At 41.0% G+C, this 19,076-nt stretch overlaps 1 protein-coding gene across 6 annotated transcripts in view; it reads left to right on the top strand.

The window, feature by feature from the left end:
* CLCN5 (chloride voltage-gated channel 5) overlaps positions 1 to 19,076 on the top strand; it is a 155,160-nt gene that overhangs the window by 51,334 nt on the left and 84,750 nt on the right. For 2 of the 6 annotated variants that reach the window (XM_072817421.1, XM_072817423.1), the window contains exon 4: positions 13,215 to 13,271. The exons of 2 other annotated variants lie outside the window; for them this stretch is intronic. In XM_072817421.1, the coding sequence (XP_072673522.1) occupies positions 13,215 to 13,271 (57 nt within the window). Of the gene's footprint in view, positions 1 to 10,020; positions 10,085 to 13,214; positions 13,272 to 19,076 lie in introns of those variants that run through there. 2 more of the 6 variants (XM_072817420.1, XM_072817425.1) reach the window with 2 other exon arrangements.

Below are 19,076 nucleotides of genomic sequence, written 5' to 3'. Positions count from 1 at the left end.
TTTGAGATTTTAGCCATAAGTCTGGTTTAAGAATCAAGTTGACATTCACTTCATGAAGAGGAGTTTGATAGAGGACTTTTAGGAATCATTTCTGTAAAAGGATTATCATTCATTTAATATTTAAACATTTAAGTGAGATTTTTGTTTCTTCTGAGGTTTGTTGATAATATTGCTTATTTCTTTGGTCTGTTTAGAGTTTTTATTTCATTTTAGGTACGTAAGCTTTTTTTTTCTTTTCAAGAAGGTTATTCCTTTCCTTTTTAAAAAAGCGTTCGTGCATATGGAACTCCCTAACAATTTAAATAATTTTTGCACTATGTATATGTCTTTGAGGTCAATAATTTTTGTGCCTTGCTCTTTTGTTTAATTTTATCAGCAGTTTATCAGTTTTACTAGTTTTTTCCAAACTGCTCTTAAAAGAGCCATGTAGGGCTATGAATATATTTCGATTCGCTGTATTTTAAATAGTTGCTTCCTATTTTGATTCATTTGTCATTTAAGAAAGTTTTATTTTTCCAATTTCCATGTGGCTTGATTATGTTCTTCTATTCCATTTGTCTTACTGCCTTAATGCTGTGTAAAAATGCTGCAGTATTATACTTATTGAGAATGTCTTTACCTGAGAATTTGATAAATTATTGTGAAAAAATGTTTTCCCAAAATTCTGCACTTGAATATTATGATTAACCTGATGACTATATGATAATATTTGTTGTTTTACTTAGATATACTGAATTCTTTCATTGTGTTTGTGTTGCTAATTTGATTCCTCATATTCAAATGGTAGAATAGTTCTTCAGGTAGGATTGTGTTTTTTAATGTTAAATCTACCAGTGTTTTGTAAAAAGAAAAAAATTCATTAGATTTTCTTTTATTTACAGGATATTTAAAAAATCATTATCTGGTGCTGTGTTTATCATTTTATGTCTTCTTTTTGGTTTAAAATTTGCTTTTTTTTCAGATTCTGTGACTAATGTCTTGCCTCTTCATTTGCATTAGTGAATCTAAAAGGAGTAGCCATTTTTAACATGTATTTTTATAACCAGGTAGGGTCAGATTTTGTTTAATCCAACCTATAATTATTTGTATTGTACTCACTGCATGATATGTAGCATTATAATTATCTCACTTAGCAGTGGACTACTTTTTTTTTGTTTTAAAATCATACTCTAGTAGATTTGAAGGATGTTTCAAAATGATGTGAAAGGATGGTCTTAGTTCCTTAATTTATAATATTCCTTTATCTTCTTATTGCTGTGTCCAGTGATTCTTTTTTTTTAAAAGATTTTATTTATTTATTCATGAGAGACACACAAAGAGGGGCAGAGACATAGGCAGAAGGAGAAGCAGGCTCCCCATGGGGAGCCCAATGCTGGACTCATTGGATCCTATCTGAGGACCCTTGGGGTTAGGACCTGAGCCAAAGGCAGATGCTCAACCACTGAGCCACCCAGGTGCCCCTCCAGTGATTCTTTTATTCCTAATAATCTAATGGTTATTTGCCATAGAACTGTAGTCTTTGTTATGTACTTATTAGATCATCCATCCTATTCTACTTGTTTTTCGTATGCTATCTTAATTGCTGCTGTTTTCACCTTATCATTGTACCTTTGCTTATTTGCTTTTAGTATTGCAAAACTTTTTTATTGGACCTGGTTTGCTTTTTTTTAAAAAAAGATTTTTTTTTATTTATTTGAGAGAGAGAGAGAGAGAGCACAAAAGGGGGAGAGGGAGAAGCAGACTCCCCACTGAGCAAAGAGCCCAATGTGGGGCTTGATCCCATGACCCCAGAATCATGACCTGAGCCAAAGGCAGACGTCCCAGACGTCCCTGACGTCCCAGACCTGGTTTGCTTTAAAAAAAAAATCATCATAATTGAGTCCTATCTTGATTATTTTTTATTAATCATACTTGTTATTCTTTGAGACTTAAAAAAAGTTGATGTGTTTAATTTCAAAGGGGCTCTTATGTTGCCAGACATGTGGCCAGCTTTATTCATTTTTTTCTATTATTAACAATTAACATTATGTTTGAAAAAACACCTACATGGAATTTCTTTTCTAGGATGTGAGAATAAATTGCTTTTCCCTTAGTCCAAATGTATGTAAGGATTTGTTTGCTTAAAAAATCCATTGGCTATTTAAATCTTTCTGTTTGAAGATGTGATATTTAGCTCATTCATATGTGGTAAAACATTAAGGATGATTAAGAGTTTCCCTTTGCACTTATGGTTTAATTTACCATCCTTTCTCATTTTTAATTTAGAAAAAAAAGTAGTCAGGTATTGAAGGAAACACAGTATTTAGAAATCTTCTTTTTCTACTAGCAGATATACTAAACGATCTAAACATTTAGCAAAATACAGCAGTTTTTTCCTAAAAGCAAATTGACGTATTGTCTTACAGCTTGCTTTCTCTGTAACCTAATATTTATAAATAAAATTATGTAAGGTTATCTGTATCTATTTATTTATAAGCCTCAAAAATATATCCTCAGTTAAATTTATTTATGAATAGGTAGTTTGTGGCTAAGTTTACATCCTATCCTATCTGCTTGCTTTTCCACACCTATCTGATGTTTTGGAAAATGCTGTCCCCCACAGTCAGGAATAAAAACAGAAAGGATGGAAAGTGCAGCTGGGAAAGTAAATATACTTTAAAAATATGAAATCAATTCTAACGCTTAATATCTGCACTTTTAAAATAAAAGTATCTCTGTTATACTTTCCATGTCATTCAAATGCATCTGAAACATTTCATTTTAGGTTAGCATCATAGAACCTTAACAAAACTATGGTAATAGTAATATATATTTTCTCCAGAAACTTCACATGGGTTCTTTTTTTCCCCTTCTCATGAACTACTTTATTTAGTTTTTATTTTAAATACTGATTTTAGCTGTGCTTAGGCAAGGCGGTACTTCCTACATAAAACATAGTGTTTGCTGTGAGGTTCATAAACATTCCGCAAGGGGAAAAAAGGTTTTCTGGTCATTTCCAAATTATAAGGTAAGTAAAAAGTTTAATGAATTTCTTTACTACAAGACTTTCTCTAAGTTTTTAATGTGTTTATATATTTCCCAAACTTCTTTTTTTGACCATAAGATAAACATACTCTTTCTTTGTAAGGAATACAGTAACATTTCATAGAACCAAGTAGTCTCTAATTCAGTTTAGAAAATGCCAGTCTAGGGAATATGTACTTGCATTCATTCAGAAGAGGCTGCTGGACAAGATAATCTTCAAAAATTAAAGATTATGTAATAAGGAAAAATACAAGGCACATTCAGAAATAGTTCAAACAAGCATAGTATAGGCCAGAAACTCCAGTGCTGACAAGAGAACCAGTTTGTATTGCCGACACAATTTTTTTATTTTTTAAATTTTTTTTAAAGATTTTATTTATTTATTCATGAGAGAGAGACAGAGAGACATAGGCAGAGGGAGAAGCAGGGTCCATGCAAGGAGCATGACATGGTACTGGATCCTGGGACCCCAGGGTCACACCCTGGGCCTAAGGCAGGCACTAAACTGCTGAGCCACCCAGGGATCCCCCCACAATTTTTTTAATGACATATTCTCATCCTTGTAGGCACCCACACTCCCTTGTATGTCTCTGTTTATTGGAATTTCTTGAAGTTTGATCTCTTAGGAGACTATAACCCCATAGTCCTTCCTTACTTTCTAAACCTGTCTAAGGTTGTTAGTAACTGTACCCTTAGGTGCTTTCTTATCTTCTATAGCCCTGGATGGGGGAGGGTAAGCAATATATTTCTTATACAAGATAGATGGCATCTTATCTGGTAAAAAGCTTTTTCCCAACCAGATTCGGAGAGCAATTTGTCTGTAAATACTTTTGGAAAATTACTAACAGTGATATAATTACATAAAAGCAGTCTATTAAATACTGCTTATTAAATTCATAAGAATCTACCCCTTACAGGTACGAGTTATAACAAGGGGGGGAATCACTGCCCTTCATATAAGATACCCTTGGAAGCACTTATGTACCACATACCAAATATTAACAGATCAGTGGTGTTATAGTTATAAACTTATATAAAGTTTAAACAGTATTTTCGAGGCAAAATGAAACATTCTTCTTGCAGGTCCCAAGCAGAGGCCATCTTAATTTGATTCTATTAAATCTCACGTACCATTCTGTTGTTGATATCTGTAAGAAGGAGCTCAGGGAAGCATTGCTATTTAAACCTTGACAGAAAGGCTCCTCCCTTACAGTGTACTCTGCAGATGGCCATTTTAACATATGCTAATTCCAGTGCAGAGGGTAGAAACCATGTAGGTTAGTTTATGGGTCACACAGATTTGATGAGGTACAGATCCATAGTCTCAGTGTTTAGTGTTACTTCTTTACTAGATCTTTCTTGTTTTCCATGATCATACCCCTTGCCCCCTGAGACCTCCCCACCGCCAAAAAACCTCTCCATCCTCCAAGTAATTCAGTGTTTTGGGGTCCCCCACATTCTTTCCTAGCCTGTTTTTACTTGTCATCCTTGGTCAAGGCTTAACTTTTCCTTTTAAGGAAGTGAGGTCTCTGTGTTCAGCTTCCAGCAAGAAACCTTGGAGTCCTTGTTTCTCCTTTTTTTACCCTCAAATAGCTAGCGTCTCTAAATTTTGCCCCTTATCCTACAGTGCTTACCATCCATCCCTCTGGGCTGGTGGGGGTGGGGTGGGGTGGAATTCCAGTTCAGAATCTTCGCCAGATTTCCAAAAGAACTCTACTCCCTGGATTTCCCCAAGAGATTGATCTCCCTTCCCTATCGAACCCAACCAACTGCTGCCAGACTCTGCCTCACAAAATAACTTCTTTCTTCATGTCACCTCCTTATTTGTGAACCTAGGACGACTTTCTTTTTTTTTTTTTTTAAAGATTTTATTTATTTATTCGTGAGAGACAGAGAGGTAGAGACATAGGCAGAGGGAGAAGCAGGCTCCCTGTGGGGGGCCTGATGTGATACTCGATCTCAGGACCCCAGGATCACAACCTGAGCCTCAGTGGAATGCAGACGCTCAACCACTGAGCCACCCAGGTATCCCCTAGGACCAGTTTCTAATGCTTATTTTCCCTGGCTTTTGGTTTCAAGGCCTCTGTTATCTCGCCTCTCCCGGCCCCCACCTCCAAACCCAAGCTGTTTGAGTCAGCTATATCATCACACTTCCCTAAACAACGCTTCTTAAAGGAGCTGTGCTGAGAGACCCACTGCTCAGATTTGTAGTTTTTTTTTTTTTTACTTCGAACCCATCATGGATCAATACTTTTGTATAATACAATAAAAATCATTAGGAGATGAAATTATAAAGATATGTAAAATACAAGTTATTATTAGACTCACGAAACAAAATTACTCTGTCAAACTGCAATAAGTTTCTAGGTCTAGTTTATTAATTTCTGGACTTGTCTTGGTGAAAACACTGGTAATAAAAAAATTGGGGGCTGGCACTAGGCCTTGAATCACACTTTGAGTGGCCCTGGTCTACCTCCTGCTGATTCACACCACCTTGCCCTTTGCTTAGACTGTCCTAGCTTAGAATGCCCTATCTTCTTTCAGCAATCTTAACCTGTCCATGCTAGAAGGCCCAGACTGTGTGCCCCTCGCACTGCCCACCCCCTGCAGTACACTAATATATACTAATTATACTAATCTATACCGAATATACCCCTTCCTTCAATTGCTGCAGTTAAATACGGCACTGCTTAGCATTTGATTCACATCACATTTTATTTTTCTATAATTGTTGCATCTCTGTTAGTATCGTCTACCCCCAGCCTTCCCAAGTAGCCTGAGGTCCTAAAGAGCATAAAGTGTGTCTTCCAAGAAAAATACCATATCATGGCACCTCACCATGTTAAGTCCCTCAATACCTATTTGTTAAATGAATAAAATGAAGCTTCTCGCCAAATAAAAAACCTTTTTCTGTTCTCAAGATGAATCTTCCATAATACATAGGAGACACTTGATTAACACATGTATTTAAAAAGTATGTGAAATTTGTTTATCATCTGGGCACATACAGAGTGCTCACTTTCCACTTTTGCCCTGTTATATAATCTTTGAGCTGCTTTATAGGGTTGTAACCATGGCAACGGGTTTTGGTTGGGATTCCTGCTTCTCATAGGCATTTTCTGCTGATTCAGATCAGTTATTCTCAGCTCTGATTTTATGATTCCATGGAATGTCACAAGTTAAGAATGTTTTGAAACTTCAAAAATGGATTCCTACTGACCCAATTTCTATTAATTTCTGTTACACACACACACACACACACACACCCACACCCACACACACACCATGCAGTGCTTTTCTCTTGAAACGTTAGAGTAAACTTTAAGCCGAAAGAGTCTTAAGAGTTGCCCCACATTTGGAAATTGCTGAATTAGCCTGTTTTGGATTCAGTGGCCCAGTCTGCACACCCCTAAATCGATGAATCATTTTCTCCCTCAGACATTTAGATGCAACGTTGGTTCTTACCACCCATGAGCTGGTCGTCCACAAGCAGTTATGTTTCCATCTTAAATAGTCAGTTTATGTCAAATGACTGGAATGCTATACTACTGAGGTATTTCTGCAGCAGTGTTTAATGATGCCACTAATGTAGCTGAAGGGTGCCAGGAAGTTTTCAAACCTTCCTTTTTTTTTGTTTTTTTGTTTTTTTTGTTTTCAAACCTTCCTATTAAGGCATAACACACATACAAAATAGTGTGCAAATCCAAAGTTAGAGCTCAGTGATTTATCACCAAGTGAACACACTCATGTAACCAAAGGGTGGCGAGAATTTGGGAATTGTCTTTCCAACCCCAGTGACGTTTTCTTAAACATATGGCGTTAGCAGGAGTGTACATTATGAAGTGTAAACTGTAATCCATGTGCAGAGGTGCTGCTCAGCTGAATGAATTAAGCCTTTGACTTGTCTCATTGTTCTGAGAGCATTGACGCCATCTGTCTGGCAGCACAGATTCTGACAACTGCCTGACTCTATAGGGTCTTTCAGTTCATTTTATTCAAAAAGCTTTCCAGGTGTTTTGAATTATATTTACTTGTGGTTAGTGGCAAATTTATGAGCTGGCTGGCTACATCTTCTTGACTTGTGCCATAGAATCTGCAACAGGGTCTTGGGGTTGAACTCTCCCGCCCCTATTTTTTTTTTTCGTTTTTTTTTCCTTCTGAATTTCAGCGTGGAAAAATTACAAAAAGGTCTCCATACCCCCAGTTTTCCACTATTACTACTTTCTTTGGACCTTCAAAGTTTTAAAATTCTGACATACTATCTTATGCATCTTACTAGAGGATTAGACACAACCCTTATAAAGTTGCCTGTGCTCGAAGGCCCTCACACCCCTCTTCAAGGTCCTGTGTAGTTTGTAGGGTGGGCATTTTAATCAGTACTTGTATTAAAATACCCAGTGACTATCCAGGTACATCACTGGCAGAATCTCCAAGACCTCTGTTTAGGAATAAAGCAGAAACAAAAAGAAGACATACTTAAGTATTGTGGTTTGCCTTAAGGAGAAATATGGCCACACTGCTAAAGTCTTTTGCAAAAGAACTATCTCTTTGCTAGGATGATATGCTGACTATTCCATACGTTGTTTTCTTCATTTTTTCCCTAGCAATAATTTCGTAACTCAATGGTATATTAACCTTGTGGCAAGCCAACAACTTTTTTAGATTATTTTTAATGCAAGTAATTTGTTTGCCCTTATGATTAATTCAGGGATGTATGGAAATTATAAAGGTTTGCATATATGTGGAGCTCTAATTTTTCCTTGATTTATAATGTAGTTAATTAAGTTCTGCTGGCCCACAAAAACCTAAATGTTGCAGTTACTCTTAAGCAGAGCACAATAGGGCATGTGACTTGGTGTGCTGTTGTTTCCTTGAACTAACTAGGAAGGCCTTGTTACTTGGTGGCTGGTGGGCGATAGGATAAGTAGAACAATAGCTTAAACAGATTTAAGCATAGAGCGAGACAAGTTAAGAAATGAGAACCCCCCTTCAACTTCTGGCATCAGAGAAAGATGTACTGGGGCTCAGTGGATTTGGGTCTCGTCCTCCCTTGGCTTGAGCCCTAGATTCTAGGCATTTTAGGTTTCCTCCCCACACCCACCTTCTCCACCACCAAGGTCAGGCTCAGAGCAGCATTTCCCCAGGGACCTGAAGAGGAAGGGTTTCCAGTTATCCTTGCTTTTTAATATAAGGGCTTTGTTTAACCTGAATGCTTTGGGGGGGGGTAGTTTTTCATACTTAAAGGATTTTGTGGTCCCTTGTTACTAAAGTTCTTAAATTGTAGAACTTTTAGTATGATATGCTGTGTTTTTCATGTGTTAAATTTCAAAAGGGGAGAGAAGAATGGGGAGGAGAACCAGAGTGTCATGACCCTCATGGGCTCTTCTAAATTCAATTTGCAATCACTGAGAAGAGGAATAAGAGCAGAGATTTTCCAATTAAAGAATATAGTTTGAACCTCAATCATTTTGTAATAAAAAAAGGAATTCTTGAACACCCATTATGCATCTAGCACCGTCAATGAGGATACCAGAAAAAAATGGTCCAAACCCAGCTTCCCTCATGCTTACTATTCAAGAAACAATGAGGGGTGTAGAGAATGACAATCTACTCAAGAAGGGAATGGCATTGTCCAGTGGGAGTGTAGGAAAAGCCGAGTGTCACTAAAGAAATGAAACTTGAGCTGGACCTTTAAAGACAGTCAACATTTGGCCATGTAGAAAGGGAGGGTGACAATCCAGTCTGGCCCAGTAACACAAGTCTGGTTAGGGGGAGTGGGGAGTGGGACAGGGGAAATTGGTTTAACTGGGCAAGAGGACTGTGGAATGTCTGGGAAGTAGGGTGGAGGAGCCTGAGATTGAGTGTGGCCAACAAGAGGGACCAGTCCTGGGGAGGAATAACAGATAACGAAAGTTAGAAAACAGGGCCAGACTCCAAAGGGAAAGATGGGAATAGAAAGTAAGGAAACAAATGTGGTATGTTGCAAACCAGAAAGTTTGAACTTGGTAACAAATTAAATTTAGGGATTACAGTAGGAGGGAGCAAAAGGTAATTAATGTTTCAAGTTGGTAAACTGAAAATAGCAATAGCGATTGCAATTAGTCTGGGGAGAAGGAAATTTGCTTTGCAGAAAGGTAGTGAGTTTAGCTTTATGTATGTCTGTCTTTTAGGCATCAACCTTTTTTATGTTGTGACAAATGGTTTGAAATATCCTGTGGCTTGAATGGGAGAGCAGGAATGGATGCTTAGTGAACTGAGATGTCTGAAACCCACAGTAGAATTCGGAGAGAGATAATCACGAAGTTGAAGATGTATTCTTGCTGGAGGGCTGCGGGGGGGGGGGTGGGCATGCACAGTGGGAATCTTGAACGTGGAAGAGGTGGCAGCAAAGATTGAGAGGAAGGTAAGCTCGCAGAGGTAGCAGGTATAGTATAAGTCAAGACAAAGGCATTTCAGGAATTAGGGGGTCACCTTATGTCAGACCCTAAAAGAAGAAATTAAGGGAGAGTAAGAAGTGAAAAAAAAATTCCTTCAGCTGTGTTAGATTCTAATGTCTATGGCACCCCTTTCACCGTGTAAGGTTGGAATGTCACTGTAACGCAAACTGTCGTAGTGCAGAATTTGATACACATTTCCGTTTGGGCCTGTGTTCCATTCCAAGAAGGTAGCTGTTCCTAGAAAAATCTTAACCCATGATTCCATTCTGCTTTGTAACCCTTGGGACAGCGTAAGACAGAGGCTTGTGCATATACTCTTCAAATATGTACTAGTAGGTCACAAAAGTTAAACACGAACTAGGTTAATTCTTCCACAGAGTTTTAATAGCCTTTTTTTTTTCTCCCCAGAACAAATGTCTGTTCCTATCACTGAAAGTATAAGCAGCCAAGATGCAGTGTTGTCAGCTACTTTCTTGAGGACTCCAGTCAAGTCAGTGACAGGATTGAAGCTAGAATCCAATTCACCAGATTGTTTAACAAGTTTTATTTCCTTCTCTAGCCCATCGAGAGAATGAAGAAGAGCCTTCAACTCAATATATCTTGTCTCTTGGACCTAAATTCAGGTGAAGCTTATTGATAAGCTTACAATTTAGAATTAGAGCGAGGTGTAGGTGGTATTTGTCTTAGTAGTCACCAAGCCTTGGGTGGGTGGTTAGGCAGAACAGTGGCTGAAGGATTGAGTGTGTGTGTCCTAAAACCTGACACACCCTGAAATCTTCCTGAATTAGTAAATCGTTTTATCCATATCTTCTTGCACAATAATGGCAGAGGGGAAGTAATCTGAATAGCTGCTGATAAAAGACAATTTGGGGCCCTTGAAATGGCAGGACTTCAAATGGAATGGGAGTGGCTGTACTTAGCCTAAAAGCAAACAGATTTATTTCACAGATAGTTATGGAGCTCCTACCCTGTATCTGAGACCTCCCTGTGACGTCAAAGTCAGTCTCTTCCCTCTGGGAGAGAGAAGACTCAGCGCAAATCACTGAATGAGGGGCAGGATATGTGTAAGTGCTATGTGAACCACTCAGAGAGACATTCTTAGAGGGGATTCTGGAGGAAATGTAGAGTGCAAAGGCTTGACAGCTCTTAAGAAAAGCATAAATAAAGAGATAATGAATCTATTCATTCTGCCAGTTCTCTAAGTTGTAAGACGTAATAAGTTTATGTACCAAATGAATGGTGTAACTGTGTCTATTTTTAGAGGGGACTTGAGTTCATGAGTAAAGTCCTTCCAAGTTGTCGGTTTTTGTTTAAGTTTCCCTTGAGCAATAAAATAAAATCCACTCAACTGCCAGTTTTATCATGTGTTATATCTTGGCTTTAGAGCTCCAGGGGTTGGGAAATGAGTGAAAAATTCGTGCTTCACGTTGGGAACACCACCAGTGCAGGATAGGTAGCTTGCTCAGAATTAAGAGGTAGCGAAAGTATATTAAATGCCCTGGTATCTGTGCAGTGAAACTGTTCCGCCTCCATTTCAGTGAAGGATGTGACTATTTCAGGGAAGGCTGAGCAGACCCCAAATACCTAATTCTTAGCCCAGGGCCATTATTTGGCTTAATGCTGGAATCCTTGGCATTTTCTGATGTAATCATGCCCCTGCTTAATTGTCCAAGTTCTGTAGATTGTTTAAAGTATCCCTCACACTCATCTCATTTCTCTTGGCTCAGCCAGCACCCTCATTCAAGCCTTGTTCTGAACACTGTCCCAGGATGCATTTTCATAAAACACCTCATAGAAGGAGCTGCCCATTCCTGCTCTGGAAATCTGCTGAATCCTGCCTCATCCACTCCATCCCCTCCTTTCTGTTCTCCCATCTCCTTAGCCTCCCTCCAGCCCTCCTGAACTCTCTCATGTGTTAGTTGCGAGGGCTGAGCTTCAGATCTCTCTCTCTCTAATGCTAATCCAGATTTCCATTTGCTGCTAGACTAAACTTCCCAAAGAAGCATTTTTATTCTCCATCTTGTACAGCGTTGGTAACTGCCCTTGCCTGTGGCTGTGTTTCATGGTTATGCTAGTTGTTGTCTTCACAGTCTTCATGTGCATCTGGGCTTGCTGCCTTATTTCGAATCCACTAATTTGAAAAAATTAAATATCTACTTGAGTCTCATCTTGAGCAATAAACTCCATACAAAAACATGAGTTGGGGTTGGTTTTAGTTTAGTCCTCCTCATGCTCAAGTAGACACGTTAAGAGAAACATCAGCAAGCTACCTCAAACTCCCTCCCTGGAGTAGTTGCTCACCAGCCTGAAAGTCCAACTCATTATTATGCTTGTGCCATTTAAGGACCACAGGATGGCATTGACCTTATTCACTGCCGTCTTCCTGGCAGAACTCTGCACTCCAGCCAAACTGGTTTATTTGTGGCCTCTGAGGTAGTAACACTTTTACATATTCTCCTCCTCATCTTCTGGAATACTCTCCTCCACTGCCTCTTCTCTTGCCCGTTGATGGCTTTTCCATCATCTTTGTTCATTCTCCTCTGTAACCAGTCTGGTCTGCAGCAATGTCTCTCCTCTTTAAATTCCTGCATTTTTGCACCTACTGCTTTCTATCACCAATGCAGTTTTTCATCTTACCCGGCTTAAACCTGTCTCCATGGCCCCCTAAGTCTCAGAGCAGGATGGAGCTTAGAGATTGTGTCATAGGACTCTTCCTTGGTGCAGACACTTGAGGCTCCCTGAGGACAGCAGTCATGTTATACATACTAAGCCTCAAACGTGTGTCTCCTTTTTAGAGTTTCTTCATTCTGAATGCCACTAAATGTACCATTATCTTGTGGTTTTTTTTTTTGAGGGCTCATTATCTAGCTTATCCTGCTGATCACTGGTGTTTCCACTAGAGGAATCAAAGCCACAGGTTTAGTGGCTCACGTCCCACATGGCACATCCCTGCTGTACAGTCTATATCTTCATCCCTTACCTCAGCACCTCCTCACTCACCTCCTGAACACATTCATGCATACCTCTTGGTCTTCAGTCCATTTTGCCCTCTTCTTCAGAATTGTAATAATGAACATCTTTTAAAGGTTTTATCTTTTTATTCTTGAGAGACACAGAGACAGAGGTAGAGACATAGGCAGAAGGAGAAGCAGGCTCCCTGTGGGGAGCCTAATGTAGGACTTGATCCCAGGACCCTGGGATCACGACCTGAGCCAAAGGTAGATGCTTAACCGCTGAGCCACGCAGGTGCCCAATTGTGAACATTTTTATGCACAATTCCACCTCTGTATTGTCTCCTTAATTCTCATTCACCCTCTCTCTCCCCTCCCCCAAGTGCCCCACCTCCTCCTTACCTCCAGGTTGCTGAGCACAGAGTAAAGTCTGGGACTAAACATCCTTTAGTCATCCCTTCCAGGCCCCTGATAGGGAGAAAATGAGCAGTTGGGGTCACCCTTCTTACCCTCCCACCACTGCCGCTGCTCCTGCCAGTATGTGGGACCTGTGTATACCTGCATAGAGCAGACTGTCAAGTGAACCTTCTCACAAGCAGCTACATGAATAAAGTGCAGAGAAACAAACCTCTCCTCAGACCTACATCCACTTCTGACCTACTTGCTATCTCACAGGTCTGGCATGTGTCCGAGTGCGAATTTTCTTAGTGCCCCCTCCCACACTAAAGGTTTGCAGATAAATGAGCCTTTCTGTGACTCCTCTTTCTCTCTCTCTCTCTCTCTCTCTCTCTCTCATTCACAGAGCGCCGGAGAGAAGAACCTTCTCACCCCATCACCTTTTCATATGCTTTGACTGGAGGTGAGTTCCAAATCCTACTCCCACTTGTAGACTTTGCAGGAGAATGAGGCATGCAGGAGGGAGATTTCTTAATGCCTTTCTTATGGGAATGATGAACAAGAGTGAGCTTTATCACAGTAACACCCTCCCCACCCCAACACACACACATAGATGATGCACACAGGCCTCTAAGAGGAGGCGCCTCCTTATTACCCTTGGCCTTCCCATACCTGTGCCTGTGCACGTTCTCTGTGGAGAGCAGGAGACTCCTGACCTGTTTGGTCACATAAGGCTCACATGTTGCGGTATGAACTGTCTCGGGTCCCCTCCCACACACAAGTTTTACTGATGTGTAATCTTTTTGAGCTGTGCCCTGTCTCTTGAACCCAGCATGCCTTCTCAGTTCCCTTCCTATAAGCATGGTGTATAGGATAGTAGGCTTTAGATGAGTTGGTTCAGACCCACAGGTGCATATTAATTCAGATGTGTACCCAAACACATGCCTACATGTGCATGAGTGCACACACATGGTGAGGGAGAAGAATCCTTCTGATTGTTAGTGTTTGCCTTGTATGGTGGGATGTTTGGAGGAATAAAAAAAAATATCTGCCTCTCTCAGGCAAAAAAAAAAAAAAAGATCATAAACTGGAGGAGTTTATCCTTCAAGGATGGCAGGAAACTTCTAAGCTATAATTTGTTGGCCAACAAGATTGAAGCCTAAAGAGAAAGTGTCAAGGTGAATACCTATTTGGTTCTTTATGCTATAATTAGTGTTGTCAAGCCAACTGACATCTAAGGAAAAGAACATGAGAATTATCCTGCAGTTAATAAGTTTGCTTGCTTAGCCTGTATGTTGAAAGCCCTTTTGTCTTTTAGTTATTTCAAAGGTTTTTGGAACCTTGTTCAAATGATGATTGTTTACATCATAAAAATAGTGTGAATACTTGTGACATTTTAACATTTTTATAGGATTCATCAGTAGTATTCTTAGACTTGCTTCATTTCTGCCTCTGTTCCTCACGCCACCCCCCCGCCGCAACCCGATGTCCCCACTGTCTATGCAAGAGTGCAAGCCTCTTGAGCTGTTCCATCTTTTCCACCTTAAGCATGCAGGATTAGGAGCTTGTTTTATATATATATATACACACACACACACACACACACACACCACACACACACATATATATATAAGCAAAATCTTTATATATATAAATATTTTTATATTATAGATAGATAGCCAAGGGTAATAAGGAGGCGCCTCCTCTTTATTTTGCTTTGAGAAAGAGGGGGGAGTGTGAGCAGGGGAGAGGAGAGGGAGAGGGAGAAGCAGATGCCATGCTGAGTGCTGGAGCTTGACGTGGGGCTTGATCCCATGATCCTGAGATCATAACCTGAGCCAAAATCAAGAGTTGATGCTCAACTGACTGAGCCACCCAGGTGCCCCATGCTTATTTTTTTTGAATATGGTTTCCCAGATGTACACACTAACTGAAAGAGGGTAAGCCTGCTGGCATGTTCTCTTTCTTGTGTGCCCCGTCTGTTGGAGGGTATGTTTTCCCACGTCCCCTCCCATTTGCCTCTTTTATCTTGCATACCTCTGTCACATGCACATACATGTGGTGTGTGTGTAAGGGAGACCTGTGAGCTCTCCCATTGCATCCAGTGTTGCAGGACTGTGAACCTTCTAGTGCTGCCCCCCCTCCCACCCCATGCATGGCTTCAATGAAAGTAAAATTAACCTTGTGATTACAACCTCCCAAAGCACCCATTGATTGGCTGTCAACCTCCTCGTTAGTCCTTTCTTTATGTGCACCCGCGGACACATTCATGATAGGAGCTTGAGCCTTCTTATTATACGTTCTTGATCTTTCTCTTTTTCATCTTCCCTCTTCTCCCTTTCCCATACACATGCCCAGGATGTGCCAGAGAATGAGCTCTGGTCACCTCTGGTTCTCATACAAGCATGAGTACACACTGCTTGGGGTTTGGTGGTTGGGCTGGCTGTCTTGGCAGTCAGATTACCCTATGGTGGAATCCTGATGTGAGGCCTTGCCAGCTCCGTGATCCTAGATAAGCAACTTTTCCCCTTTGTGACTCAGTTTCCACAATATATCTGATTTAAAAATGAAATTAAAGAATTCAAAGGCACTACCTCCTTTGTCGCAAAGAGTTCCTCCAGTTTCGACCTATTTCTCTGTTCCACTTTACTGTTTCTGCTTCTCCCATTCTCTCTTGTACACCCTCCAATTAAGGCTTTAATCTTCACCACACCACTACCATTGCCCTTGTCAGGGTCCCTGATGCTCTCTTCACATAACCCAGTTCATTGGACACTTTCATCTTCTTACTGGACAGATTCACACACAGTTGCTCCTTCCCTATGTCTTGAGACTCTACGTGGTTTCCAGGACTCCACATGCTTGGTTGTTCTCTCACCTCACTGGCCTCTCTTTCTCAGCCTCTTTTGATGGCTTCTCCTCTTTTTCTTGAATTCTAAACAGAAGGATTTAGGGCTTAGTTTGTGGATGACTTATTTCTACTCCTCACTTGTCCTTATAGTTTGCTGTCCTCATTTTGTCCTATGGCTCTAAATACCATCCTATGTGGATAACTCTCATATTTACATTTCCAGATTAGAGCCTCTTTCCTGAATTCTAGATGTGTATATCCAAGTGAGTTCTCAACATCTGCCCTTGGATGTCTAAGAAGCACCTCCCACTTTAACAGAAACAAAATCAGTCCTGATTTTCCTCTCCCCCCTCCTCAAGATGGCTTCCTCCTTCCTCAGCATTCTCTCAGTAAATGGCACCACTCCCTGCCCCCACCAAAAAATTGCTCAGGCCAATGATGCATAGGATTTTAATATGCTGATGTCTTTGGATTCATCCTTGACACTTAGTTTTTTCCCTCTACATTCCAAATCCAACCCATCAAATCTTTTTTGGCTTTCCTTTCAAAATATATGCCGAATCTGACTATGTCACATACAGCCACTTGTCACGTCCTCCATCACTTCCACCCTAATCCATGTCTTCTCTGTGTTGACGGGCTAGTGATTCTTCCACTCCCACTTCTCTCTCTCTCTGTCTGGCTCTGTCTCTTTCCTCCTGCTGTTCCCCTTTCTCACACTCTGCTTCCCTCTAATGCCTCCCCTACATGCAGCTTGAGCAAAAGGGAGGCTTACTGCAGTCCCTCCCCCGCCTCCTCGCCCACCACTTCTGCACATACACAGCGTAGGGATGCATGTGTTCAGGGCAGTGAGCCACCATGCTGTCCCTGGCTCTGGCCTTGCTTTTCCACCTGCCTACTTGTGGCTTCATATTCTTTCTGTATCTTGCTCAGGACATACACATGCACACACACAAGTGCGTGTGGGAGAGAGTGAACTATCATCACCTGTTCCTGTGCTCCCATCTTTTGCCAGGTGGAAGGTGTGCTTTCTGAAACCACTGCCATTATGCAGGAGAGTGAGCCTCGGCTCACCTGGCTCTCAGGCCCTTTGTCACACATGCAGGTGCAGAAGGCTTTTCTTCTTTTTCACATTCTCTACTTGCAGAAAGCTGTACGACTTGAATCTCCTTCCTATATGATCTGGCATGAGAGTGAAACTTCTTAGCAAGTTGGTCACCTTGTTCCTCCCTCTGGCACTCTTACACTCTGTCTTTGCACATGGGGAACCTGTCAGTTTTTGTGCCTCATGCATAGGGTTGTGGACTTTCTTTAATATCCGACACAAGCAGGCACACAGGGAAATGAGCCTCCTTGTTACATCTAGCACACACATGGAATCCAGATCCTCTCCACCTCACTGTTACACCCATGCCTCTTTCCCTCCATGCAGCATGAGGGGGAATGAGGCCCTCTCACATGCCGCAAGGTATATGCCCACGTGCATATGCGCACGCTCTCTCGCTCTCTTTCAGGAGATTGAGCCTTCTTTGTTGGGTCTTCTTTCTGTAAACACCAGCATGTAAGATTCTCAGCTTTCTTACCATGTGTCCTTTATGCATGGTCCAGTGTTGTGTCATCTGTAAAATAGATTACCTTGTAGATATTTTATGAGGATTTAATGAGTTAGCATATGAGCACTTAGAATGGTGCCCTGTAAATAATAAGCACCATAATGATGTTTGGAATAAAAGTAAAGAATAAGAAAGAAGAAAAATAGAAGAAAAATAGGTTGTAGATAGTAAACATTCCTGAAGGTACATACGTGAATCAATATACAGACCTTCCTTCTCATCATAGCGTGTCTGGGGCATGGTCACATATATACCTGTCCAGCTGAGACACATGTACTCACATACACAGAGTGTACAAGAGAGTGAACCTTCTGACTTGCTTTCTCTCTTACATGCCTTGAGTGTAGGACCGTTGGTATCTTAATTACCCTCCCACACCCAAGGCTTGCAGGAGGGCAAGCCACCTCCTTCCTCTCCTATGCATAGGCATGAGCACCAACACACACACACACACACACACACACACACACGGCAATTGAGATCTTGATGGAGCTCCTCCCTCGTAAACCCTGTATGTGGGACACATACCACTGCCACCAAACCCTCTGGACAACTGTCCCACTCCATGTATGCCCCTCCTGTCTTACCCACCAGTGCTCCTCCCTTGGCTTCCTTACTGCCTGTGGGAAACCCCTAGGCTGATGCACCTTGCTTTCTAGAGCATACCCAAACGATGTGCCAAGAGAGTGAGCCTTTCCCTGCTCCCTCTCTCACATCCCTTGCATGGTGGAGGGTGAGCTTTTTGAAAACCCCTCCCACATGCAGGGTTTGCAGGATGGTGAGCCTCAGCTTTCCTTGCTCTCTTGTGCATGTGCACGTACACATACACACACCTTCACAAAAACATAGACATGCACAGTTTGGTGGGAAGGAGAAACAGCCCTCTGCCCTATGTTCTTTCTTCCATCTCAGTCATGCATAGGTTTGCAGGAGATCTGTGAGCATCCACTATATGTTGGGCACTCTCCCATGCACCAGAGATGCATCAGTGATCAGAAGACAATAATCTCTACCCTGGTTGGGGGAGATAGACAGCGAACAAAGTGAGTAAATAAAATACACAGTGTGTCGTCAGTTGGTGATCAGTACTGGAGAACCATAAAGCAGGAAAGGGGATCAAGAATGGGTGGGGGCAGTGGCAGTGGAAGATGATGGTAAAGAAATTTCAGGACCAAACAGAGCAATCAGGAAAAGCCTCCTGTGTTCTAGGGGCAACAAAGAGGCCATTGTGGGAGGAGCAGAGAGTTGGGAAATAGTAAGATATGATGGATGAAACGGAAAGCTGATGATTAGTATATATCCCCAAAGGTTGAGAACTCTAATTTAAAAAAAATCACAACCATACTACCTTGTCACACTGAATAATTAACATAATCAAATATCCATTGTTTAAATTTCTAGTTGACTCAAAGTATCATAAATTAGGATTGAAATAAAGTCCATACATTGCATTTGGTTGATAGGAATCTGAAGTCTTTGAGTTATAACTTCTCTCTTTATCTGTGTTTTTTCCCTGCTTGTAATTTATTTGTTGGAAGAATGTAGGCCACTTGTCTTGCAGTATCCCATAGGCTAGATTTTTCTGATTGCATCCCTGTGGTGTAGTTTACTTGTTCCTTTTCCTTGTTTATATTTCCTGCAAACTGATACTTGTATCTAGAAGCCTGATTGGATTTAGGCTTAATTTTGGGGATAGGGTCAGAAGTACTCTGATCAAGAAGCACATAATAACTTGTTGCCTCTCTTGCTGTGATGTTAGTTGCCACTGATGCTCAGTTCCTAGAGCCATTATTTTATTAGGTTT

The sequence above is a fragment of the Canis lupus genome, chromosome X (genome assembly GCF_048164855.1).
Source record: "Canis lupus baileyi chromosome X, mCanLup2.hap1, whole genome shotgun sequence".
NCBI lineage: Eukaryota > Metazoa > Chordata > Mammalia > Carnivora > Canidae > Canis > Canis lupus.
The sequence above is the reverse complement of the archived record's forward strand: the minus strand, read 5'-3'. Positions and strand labels throughout refer to the sequence as shown.